The 11,921-nt window shown below is 38.5% G+C and overlaps 1 protein-coding gene across 2 annotated transcripts in view; it reads right to left on the reverse strand.

Moving 5' to 3' along the window:
- FIGN (fidgetin, microtubule severing factor) overlaps positions 1–8,143 on the reverse strand; it is a 125,658-nt gene extending 117,515 nt beyond the window's left edge. The window contains exons 1-2 of one of the 2 annotated variants that reach the window (XM_032880313.1): positions 7,810–8,143; positions 6,865–7,034 (exon numbers count right to left, since the gene is read on the reverse strand). In XM_032880313.1, coding sequence (XP_032736204.1) covers positions 6,865–6,889 — 25 coding nt within the window. In that variant the 5' untranslated portion in view covers positions 6,890–7,034; positions 7,810–8,143. Of the gene's footprint in view, positions 1–4,112; positions 4,153–6,864; positions 7,035–7,809 lie in introns of those variants that run through there. The other variant, XM_032880314.1, reaches the window with a different exon arrangement.
- Between the last annotated feature and the right edge of the window lie 3,778 nt (positions 8,144–11,921).

The following is an 11,921-nucleotide window of genomic DNA, read 5'->3' on the forward strand; positions in this document are numbered from 1 at the left end:
AATGTTCCTGTATGAAGGAGTCACTGTGCCCCTTTAACACAGCTGTCACCATGTGTTTATGGAGCCACGATGCCACTTTCTAATGTCAAAATATCAATGCTGCTACTCTTACAACAAGGTAATTACTTTTGCATTGGCCCCTTGTGTCTGAATGGCACTCAGTGAGCTGTGCTTTTATTTTTGACTGGTCGGGATTTTCTACATGTTTAGAGGATTTTGGATTCTACCTTAGAAATACTTATTTACTGTGGGCTTGACACGTAGGTGGGGTGGTGGTGGTACCTAGCAACAGAGGAACTTACTAAAATCCACCCCAGTCATTCTGAGCCTGCGAGCACATATTTAAGTACGTACCTGCCTGCGAGCAATGACAAAACACAGGGCTCCTTTTAAGAATCTCTGTACAGGAATTCATGGGCTACATGGAGCACACATCAGGCAAAGGGCAACAGGAGATAAAGGCAAATATTTCTGTCACACCAATTCATGTGCAGAAAGAGCAGAAGATATCTAATGGTCCATTTACCATGGATTCTCTCACTCAGTGACCATCAGTGTTTCTTTGGGCAGAGACACAGGGAACAACTGTGGGAGAGTCAGTCCCTTAAACAGGAAACCCAGTGACTTGCACCGAGCAGGCCCTCAATGATAAAAGTTTGTGGGTTCTGAAGGCAGGGCTAGCTTCATTGCCCGCGACCTGCGCACACCCCCAGGGTCCCCCACACAAGGGCCCTGTGTTTGGTTTACTGCTCTGCTGTGGCTGTCTCGAATTTTTAATAAGTTTTGAACAAGGTGCCCCACATTTTTTTTTTTTGCACCAAGCCCCAGAAATGATGCCAGCCCTGGGTGAAGGTGACAATGCGTGTTGATGGTGCAGATAATAAATCAAAAGAATAGCCAAAAGTTTACAGTTACATCTGGAAACCCATGGCTTCATGTTACACTACTTTTAAAATTTTATTTTGAAGGTTACTGTTTCCATGAATAATACCTCCTCAGGAACCAAAGCAGGAAAGTAGGAGTCATTCATTCTCAGATGAGTTTACCGTCATATGGATATGACATTTAATCAACTGTCAGTTGCTTAAAAAGCATCCAATTGACATAAGGCAAACATTACTTGAATCTGGGAAAAAAGAAAGACTTTTTTTTTGGTGGATGAAGAAAATGCAGTTTCTGTTCTCTTGCCAGCAATACATCCACAAGTGGAGTGGAGTAAATACATTCATTACCAGCAGAAATCAAAACTCAAGAGAGGAACTGAGTAAAGTTGTTTTTGATACTAAGAAAACATTTTACCAGTATTTTACATTATATATTCTGCCATAAGAAAATCTTTTTTGTAAGCTATAATATTGCTGATAAACTTTTTATAAAAGCCACTCTTGACTGAAAATGAGAACAAAAGTCTAATAAGAAGCAAATGTCCCAATGCTATAAAAAAAAAAAATACTTTCTAAAAGAAAGATTTTCCCCACATAAAAATATGAATACTTAAGCTAGGTCACAGGGTAAAAAAAAAAAAGTTTAACCTTGGGCCTCCACAGAATAAACCACACGTACAACTTTCAAGATGCATTGGTCTCTAAAGTAATTGGAAGAGTAATAGTATAAATGTTCTCTGAAAGTCACAGTGGCTCAAATATAAGCAAACATAGCCATTTGTACATATATTTAACATAAAGACTTCTGATTCGAAATTCTCCTTTGAATTTCCTGCGTCTAATACCCGGAGACAACAGCCCACCATATGCAATGTTAAGAAGTGTCAATACTCAAGTAACAAGACAACAAACAGATTTGTTGCATAAAATATGTAAATATTATTAACAGGAAGTGCCATGTGATAGCTGATGTTTGGTTGGTTTCTGATCATCTATCTTTTCTGCCGCCTCAGTCTCCCTGCTAAGGCTACCATCAACAGGTAGCAGACACATGTGCCGTGCTGAGGCAGAGTCCTGAGCAGGCATCCGTGGGGCTGCCCAAAGGAAACAGCAACCCACCTGCTTTTGATTTGCTGCAAACTTATCAGTACAATTTATTTTCACCGTATTCTTGCCTACTCCTTATTTCCACTATCTGCATTTCTTGGAGGGAGCATCTTTCAAGTAAAATTGCCATTTGAATGATAAGACCAAAAACCCCCAAAGATCAGTAATCAGCAATCATGTCCAAGCAGCTATGCTTGAAATTTCTACCATAAGTTAAGTGAAAAAGTTAATGATACAAATTCACGTTTATAATAAAAGGAAGAAAATTACAAATTCCAACCATGATTTAAAGCACTTGCTAAACAAGCATTTGTTTTCAGTTTTTGAAAAGTGTTCATTTTTCATAGACAAAAAATTTAGCTATAATTGTGTGTGTATGTGTGTGTGTGTGTGAGAGAGAGAGAGAGAGAGAGAGACAGTTAATTGAAGATGGAATCATTTTTGGACTTGTAGAAGTACCCCAAATAATTTCTAAGTTCAACTGATTTTAATGAAACATTAGCCCTTATATGCCCCCCAAAGAAAGAGACAATTATAATAAGATTTTTTTTTAATTGAAGGAAAAAAATTGCATTGCTTTCTGTGCCATTTGTTTATTCTGGCTTTTCAATGACTTGAGATAAAAAAGCAGATATGCTGATTAATCAAGTCTTATCGATCAGTAGCATATGTCAATACTTCACAAAAATGTCTACAGAACAATTTCTCCCAATCAAAAATTTATAAATCAGTTTAAATTCCTGGTAGTTAAATTTTAGCCCCACAACAATAAATGTGGTACTTTATAAAAGTAGTATGCAAAATGTGTACTTAAGAATATACTGATAAAAGGCAAAACAGCAAACATTTCTATTAAGCAAGATTCTAAGAACAAACTGGAAAGTACAAATCATAAAAGCCTGCAATTGTTTCAAATACACCTAGCAATTCTGCTGATTTCAGACTATTAAAACTGATTACTTAATTAGGCAATCATTCAAGGCATCTAAACATTCACAGACAAAAATAGGGAGTCATTAGCAGAGCCGTCTTCACCTTGAGATGAAAATTCTGAAAAATGTTGCAGACACATAAACTTTCGGGAATCTGTCCCCATGCATGAGCTAAGCAAAATATTAAAATCTAAAAGGTAACAAGCAAAGCTAAGGAGAAAAAGAATTTACTTCTAGTGATATCACTCATTTGTCTTTTCAAGTAGCTAATACCTTAAACAATCTTGGAAATGTCAAGTTATAACACAGATATTCTCTATCAATTCTTGGAAGAACTACTTTTCTCCCCTGTGGTCATACTCTTATACTATCTAAGAATAATTAATAAAATTTCTGCTCTCTTATATGTCTATCAGAAGTACCTGCCTACAAACAGGTTTTCAAAGTTCCTATCTAACATGAATAAAAACAACAAAAAGGTTTTCTATTCATGGAAAACAAAACAAAACAAAACAAACAAACAAACAAACAAAAAACCCCACAACTGAGTACTGGAACCTCAGCTACTGGAGTCTTTAATGTAACTAAAGAAAAAAAAATTATAAGAATCTCTGTTTTCACTCAGTAGATACCAGAGATAATTTCAAGAATATCACTGATTCAGTATAGTCAGGAAAAAGAAAATATTCTGTACCCCCTCTCCAAAAAAATGGTTCCTGAAATAATTCTAAGGAGACCCTATAAACTCTCTTTTTTAAGAGAAGAGAAAAAGCAAGTCAACTCACACATACAGCTTCCAAACAGAAGTCTTACTCTCTTCCAGGAAAACAACAATGAGATTTTAATACCCTACTATGATTCTTTCATTTCGGACATGATTAATTAGCAAGTATTACACTTCCCAAAACTCTTACCACACTCTTTGTGGTCTATCAGCCTAGTTGTTGAAAGATCCATATGAAAGAGCAAGGAGCCAACAGCAGTATAAGACAAGTATCCAGAAACTATTTCAAAGGAACACTTCTCTCCTATCTTTGCCTCCCAAACTGAAGCAGGCTGCTTTTAACTGCTTTCACAAAAAAATTTTTCTTAATTGGTTATTTTCTGAACAATACCTTTTAAAATTTGAATAATGCATGCAACATATGCCGTATTCAAGAATACATGGCATGGTTTATTTGTTACCTACCTATATTTTCAGGCTGGAATTCCAAAAGACTTGAATGAGTCCATGTAGTTTACACTGATAACCATCCACATGCACAATTAATAAACAATAAAGATGATGTGAGCAAGCATGTTTGGGGAAATGGCTTTTATAGAAAAACTGTTTCTTTCCCAAAGAAAAACTAACATGGCACACATAAAATGATGAGAGGAAACAGCAATAAAGAACTAAAAGAGAGGATGAAAGAAGAGGGCAACTCTAAGATTTGAATGAATGAAAACTCTGATTCCCTGCATATTGTTCCAAAACACCCTCTCCAAATAATTTTCCCTTTAAAACGATCTATTTTCAAAATGTCCATGTGTACCAAGAAGCCAGCTATTACTGAACATACTATAAATACATATTTAACAACCATCAGTTTATAAAGACTAGGGTTTCCTCTTCAACCTTTCAACTCTTATGTCCAAAAAACTTCACACATAGTACAGTACTAATAAATAGATCTTGTTGGTTCCAGGAAACATTTTTTTTAATCTATTCTGGTCATAATATCCTTGCTTTTTTTCTGTTGTATTAAATTTAGGATCAAAAACATCAAAGCAGCTTCCACCTCGGACCTAACTTTTAGAGAATCAATGTGACAAGGCAGTCCCTGATAGATGTTTCTCTTGATAAACGACTTGTTCAAAAGAGACATTGTAGCTTTCATTTCCTGACCACAACACACTTTTAATTTGCAACAGCAGAGCTGCCAGAGTGAGAGCACTTGCCCACTTTCCAGCCTTTTAGGTTTGTAGTTCTGGTTCCTTTAGGCCACACGTTTGAGACAAACAAAATCTAAAAATAATCAGAGGGATAGAATTACAGAATAGGAACCATTAATGCTATTTTATACATATACACTAGTGTCTACTTTATATATATGTATATATGAATACAAATATAAACATATATATAAACTTTTCCTCCCCAGAATTCTAGTATGTGATAAGGCTCCTGAATGACCATCATTTGCAAAGCATTTAAACACAGAGAAATAAATTATGTGACTATTATTTAATAGTAAGCAGAGACAGAGGAGGGGGCAATTTACACACTTAAATCTGCTGTTAAATGTCATGAATTATATGATTGCCTACCCCAACGTGTTTTTTACATATTATTGCAATGATTATTATTACTACTACCTAGAAATCACATTTAAGTATCAATACGGTGAACAGTCAAACCATCCAATTTCTGCTCTCAGCACATTGTCCGAGCTCCGATTTAAAATTTATAAATGTAATATCCTCCTCATCACAGGCAGCAGCCCAATCTGCTCTGAATATATATTACAGCTTTAACATCACAGAGGGAAATCGCCCATCTGGCAATCCCATTCGCTCCAACAGCTCCGGGGGAAAAAAAGCTGTGCTCTCTCCTCCTTAAAACATTTCTCAGGGCAAATTATGTGCATCTAAAATAAACAGTCTTCTTATTGATCGCTTCAAAGTCAACAAGTTCCAAATGCAAAATTCAAATCCTTTTCTATCGTGTGAGAGCAGTGTGTGTTTAGCTCAATAGTCACCAGAGTCCAACCAAAAGTGTGTGTCGCGCAACGGCTCCTGTAGTGCCTTTCCTTGTATTCACATTTGTGTTATGAGAGAGCAGTAACCGCGGCCACATTACAGACCCCTGGCAGCTTTGCCCCACTGCTATTTCTTTCTTTCACATTCTCCCTTTCCTTCTCTCTCTTTCCAGGGTGAATGCATGGTGGTAGGGTAAATGTAACAAAAAAAAAAAAAAAACAAAAAACAAAAAAAAAAACAAAAACAACCACACACACAAACAACAAAAACCCAAACCAGTATAAAGTGGATATACCCTGTGGTTATGCAAAATACTTTTAACATCTTTTTGTTATTGTTCCCTTTTAGTCTTAATTGAATATCATAAAGTATACACACGGCACTGTCACAAGAGCTATTGAAAACCCCCTCTCACTCCATTTATCTGACCTTTTTTTTTTTTTTTGTGAAGAAAGAGGAAAGAGCTATTTCAAACAAAGTCAATTTCAGTGCTTGATTATTTAATTCTGTCACAGGTTAAAAGTAAAAAGCGCTGACAGGCAGACAAGTGAATGGCAAGGAAAAAAAAAACTACCACTGTTTCTTAAAAGGCATTAAATACTTAAAGCAATCAAAATATATATTTTTTATTTTTATGTAAAAGACACCCCTTCGCTCACTCACCCAAAAAAACACACTCAGAAGAACTGATTACTCCACAAAGTGTAATCATCCAGAGAGCAGATAGTCAAATTGTATTAATAGGTTGAGAAAAAAAAATTCATCCAGTTTTGTGTGTGTACATATATATATATATATATATATACTTTCATTAGTAAGCAGTCTTTCCCCACACTCCCGCCCTCTCCCCTCTCCACCCAGCCTCCTCCCCAAAAAACCCCACGCTGAGTTTAACTAATTTACATACCATTTGACTTCAGTGGTTATATAGTGCATTACTAGTAACATGCAACTTTGGGATTACCGCTAAAACAGATAAAAGTGGACTCCAGTAATCTATTAATCAAAACTGAAATATAAACAAGTGATAGCAAAAGCAAACAAGCATTTTGACAGATTAAAATATACATATATATTTAAAGGAATTATATATCATGAGCGTCTGCTTCCCAAGGAGAGTCTTCAATGGTTTTTATCATGCTATTTAATTTGTCTTTCCTATTTAGATGCAAAGGAAGTAAATTCCAAAACTGACATACCATAAACACTGGTGCTACTGATCATTTCTTGCTGGCAGCACAAAAAGCTGAATTGGATTTCTCACAAGCAGGAATTCCAAAGGTTGCTTTTCATTAAAGCCACTTTTCCTCTCAGCTATCAAATGTCACTGCCTTGAAACGTGGGCCCTTTCGTCAGGTATTCATTTAACCTACATGCATATAATTAAGGGGGAAAGCAACATCAACAAAAAGGGGATCTCAGATCACAGGAGAAGAAAGAAAGGAAAAAAAGCACATGACCAGGAATGCAAGTCCATGTCAATTTCACTCACTCCCATTGAAACTAACAAGAGCTCCGGGGAGGACGGTAATAGGATCAGTGGATTGTATATACCATTAAATTATACATCTTTCTCTCCCGTTCCTTGCCAACAATACGCCCACCACGCTGTACCCCCTCCAAGATGATGTGCTTACATTTTTCTGCAACCGATCTTCTGACATTTTCACGTTCCCCCAGCCACGAGACTGTAATTTAACCTCAACTTTTTGTGTGTGCAAGATTCTTATTTACACTTCTTATTTACTTAGAAGTTAGTTCCCGAAGAAAGTCTAGCCCCACCCTATGGCTCCGCTTTCTTATTTTTTTTATTTTTGAAGTAAAAAGATAGTACTAAGTAAGCCCAATATAGCGGAAAACGAGATTCTTGCTATCGCGAACTCTTAATCCAATACTATTGTTACAATGATTAAGCAGCAAAAATATGCATTATAATGTTTCAGGGCTACTTTGTACAGAGAAATTAGACAGCAGGTTGGCGTACAGAATAGAAGCGAATGCAAATTAAATTTAATGTTTACGGCACTACTGGAAGATCTCTTTTTATTACGGGTCTTGGATTTATTTATATTCTTTAAAAATAAAACAAATAAAAACAAAAACAAATTTAAACAGATGGTAGAAAACTACGAAGCTCCTCTTACCTGAACGCGCGGAGCGAAAACCCGATAGGTTAGCGTAGCATCGATCCGACGTGTTTGCTGATGAATGGAAGCTAGGGTTAAGTGAAGGTGCCTATGATTTGAAATCATTCCAAGTTTTTGAAGGGAAGACGGACTGCAGCCTCTGCCATGTTGGAATTTCAAACCCAAAACAGCTGCTTGGAAGGAGCCAGCATGCCAGAGGCTGGGCGCAGGCGCAGAGCGCCGCCGAGCCAAATTCAAATCACTTTCACACTAAGAGCCAAAGATCAGTTTTCAAAGGAGAGAGGGAGAAAGAGACGGAGGCTGCGGAGAGGGAGAGAAGACGGGAGGCAGTGGCGAGAGGCGGGCAGTGGAGAGAGACGGGCAGCGGGAGGACCGGGAGGGAGAGGGAGAGACGCACGGAGCCCGCGGAGCTGGAGGGGGAGAAAGGGAGGCGGGAGGCGAGCGGGCGAGCGAGCGAGAGACGCGCCAGAGATTCATGGGCAGGGAGGGCTCAATGGCCGCGCCGCGCTGGCCGGCCAGCCGCTCGGGTCATGTTACACGGCCGGGGCCGCGGCGGCCGCCCAGCCTTGGCGACGCGCTCACGCGGCCCGGAGGGGGCCCCGAGGTCATGATTACGCGCGCAGGGACCCGGAGCTCTCCCTGTCCGCACTCCCGGGCGGCCCAGCCTGGGGAAAGGGGAGCAGTGCCTTGGGGTGGAGGGGGAAAGTGGTGGGGGGAGGGAAGGGGCCTTTCTTTCCCACGCGTGACCTGCCGGCCCCTGCGCGCCCCAGCCCGCCTGGGAGGGCCCGGGACGGGGCTGCGCGGCTCTCGCGCCCGCGGGCCCCTCCCTGCGGGCTCCCGGCCCTCTCGACAGCTGCGGCCAGTCCACCCTTCCCCACCCCCAGAGACTCCGCACACAGGACAGGATCTGGCCCCGAGAAGCCAGGACCTCACCCGCACTCTCCTCTGGGCCCCCAGCACCAGCCAGAAAATGACTTTATCTGCTAAGAAGAGGCAACTTCGGGGGGGGAATCCAAATTAAGCCGGTTCGCCTCCCCCGCCTCCTTGTGAATAAATAAAATAATAAGTGTCTAGGTGTGCGGTCCACTCTCGCGCTTCCCTGGTTCCCCTCCCTACCTCCCCCAGGCGGCTTGGGCCGGGGAAAGCAGCGCCTGGGGGCCCCCGGTGCGGGCTGCTGGTGCGCCAGCATAGACGTTAGCCTCATGCTTTCCCAACCCCCTTCTATGGAGCAAGCCGGGGACCCAGGAGTGGGAAGAGAGTAGGGGCTTTGTGGTGCTGGGAGCTGAGGAAGAATGAAATGTGCAGTTGAGTGTGTTGCTCGCATCCCAGGGAGCAATGCAGTGCTGATTGTCTGTTGCTGAGATAGCCTTTTGTTCGGAACATAAGGTTTAAGAAACACACACACGTTTTCTGGGGTCTCTTGTTAGATGTAAATGTGCTGCATCCAGACGCTTACTATGCAGTGTAAGCTCAGTTGGTTTACTAATCACCCCGCCCCACCCCCAAACAACCAGGATCATTTGAATGGGAACCTCATTCAGACTTCTAGGCTGTGAGGATTGCCTTCAACCTATTTCATTCTAGACTAGCCAACCATCCAACTGAGATAATAAAGCAAACAATAACATTTGATCATGATGTCTACGAGATGATGTGCCCGGCAAAGTTCTTTAGGAATTGTAATGAGCAAGAGAGTGAGTGAGGTAATAAATTTCTCTTCGTTTTCATTAAATATGACTTTAATAGATAAATGGTAAGTTTATACTTTGGCCTGGTGGACATCCAGTCCGCTCCATTTCAACTAAGCTAAGAATGAAAGATGCAAATTATATATTCCACCAGGAGCCCATGAAGCTGAGAATGTTACCTTTGAAGGTTGGGAATGAAAATAGACTTGTTTAGGACTGACCCTCCTCATAACGGAAGCATTTCCCCCTGCTCTTCTTCTATAGATTTAATAGACTAAATTGCAGCTCTCCAGATGATGAAATACAGCTTTTAAAAGATACCATATATATACTTTGAAATTAATTTCATTCTCCTTTCATGATTTTCTTACCTGTGAATGGATAGCAATTGAACAGATGCATTTAGCTAACACAATGCGAAAGAAAAATTATTTTAGTTAAATCTAAGCAGATGACAGAATTTAAAAGACAAGACAAAGTGATTCAAGATCTTACCAAATATTTCTAAAGAATGAGATTTCTATGTGGAATGGATTTGACCTTTCTGTGCATTTTTTTAAACCAGGCTTCAAAATAAAACAGAAGAACTTATTCTGATGTAACAGAGAACACTGGAGCCCCTTTAGTTATGTTTTACAAGATAGCTTTGAAAACGATATTATGAGAAGTTGCCCATTGGATTTCACCACAAAGAAATAAGTGTGGAAAAATATCTATGGGTCACTGTTGGATTGAGTACAGATGAATTAAAAAACAACAACTGTGAAGAACGTATAATTTCAGTTATTGCCCATTTGGAGAATGATGACGAGAAGTCCTCTGGACACACAGCAGATGCTCTGTGCAATTCAAGCAAAGTGGCTCTGTCCTTGTTTGTTAAAAAAAGTTCAAAGCTCATCAGCCTTTAACACTAAATTCCTCATATTGAATTTACAGTTTCTTATGTAAACCAAAATGTCAAATAAAATATATACGATAGAATATTCACGGAGTTTAAAAAATATGTAATATACAGATATATATATGTATATATATGTATATATATTCATGATCAACTTAAATTCATTTTCAATATCTAAAACAAAGTAAGCACTACTTTTAAAAAGGGGCAGGAAAAAGTGTGGTTAGCAGGAGTTTATTAATAGGTAAGTAGTACCTTTTCTAATTCCTTTGTATATTCATTTGAAATACAGACTATAGAATTTGTCATTCAATATATAAATGAATATAATTAACTTTGGAATCAAAGAAAAGCAAGCTATTCAAAAGAACACTGCATGTATTTACACAGCATTTCAAAACTGTCCAAAATTACATATACTCCAGGAAAAAATGTTTACATAATAAAATATATATTATGGGATTTGCATCACTAATAAGACCCATTATGGAGTTTGTCACCCCACTGTTTCTTTTTTTTTTTTAAGTATGGATAAAGGTTGCTTTTCTCCAATTACTTTTTTTGCAAAGGAAGATGAAATTTGACTTTTTTTTTCCCAAAAGATGCATTCTTTGTAAAATTAGCACAATGTTTATGGTTTTTGTTGTTTTCATAAAACCAGCTTTAATGATGTTATATGATTAACATTTTAATAGTCACCATATTCTAGCCACATTTATTTTTAAAACTTTTATTCAAAAGAAATGTTTCTGGTCGTAACTGACATCCATCTCTACAATGTTCTTTATGAAACTTTTCTTGTGATGACACGAAGAGGAGAAATTGAGTCTTTAAAGAAAGTGCACTGGCTAATCAAGAAAACATTTAATTCAGTGAAAAACTGATCAGGTTAGTTTTCTCCCACTGCAGTAAGCCCGATGTTTCTTTCTTTCTTTTTTAATTTTAATTTGTTTTTAATGTAAAAAAGACAAATATAATGAATTTCTAACACATAGTGTATTCTGATGTGGGCTTTGTAAGAAAACTAAAGAAAAATAAGCATCACTATTCTTTTTTTTCCTTCAGGAAGAGTGTGTGTGTGTGTGTGTGTGTGTGTGTGTACACTACACGCATGCGCACATGTTCCTCTCAAGCTAACTCAGGGAGGAAAGTTTCTTCTACTTTTGTGTTCTTATTCTCAGGACACATATCAGCAACAACAATCAAAGTAAACAGTAAGGAAATAAGCAAGGTGATACAAAATGCGATTGTGCAGATGACCATATTCTTGTCTGCCTGGACTAAGGGTAATTTGGCTCAGGTGATGGGAGAAGAAAAGAGAAGGACAAGATGGGGGTAGACAGAGAGCACTGAAAACATAAGAAGATGAGGGTAACAAGATGTTTTAAAGACAAAAATAAGTTTGGGGTGCTATAACGTTGAGTTTTTCATGAAATACTAAACACAATTCAATTTAATCGATAAATTCTGCTGTTTAGTTTCAAACTCAATTATTTTAATGAAACATTAAACTAGTCATA

The sequence above is a fragment of the Lontra canadensis genome, unplaced genomic scaffold, assembly GCF_010015895.1.
Source record: "Lontra canadensis isolate GAN:19392208 unplaced genomic scaffold, GSC_riverotter_1.0 scaffold69, whole genome shotgun sequence".
Taxonomy (NCBI): domain Eukaryota; kingdom Metazoa; phylum Chordata; class Mammalia; order Carnivora; family Mustelidae; genus Lontra; species Lontra canadensis.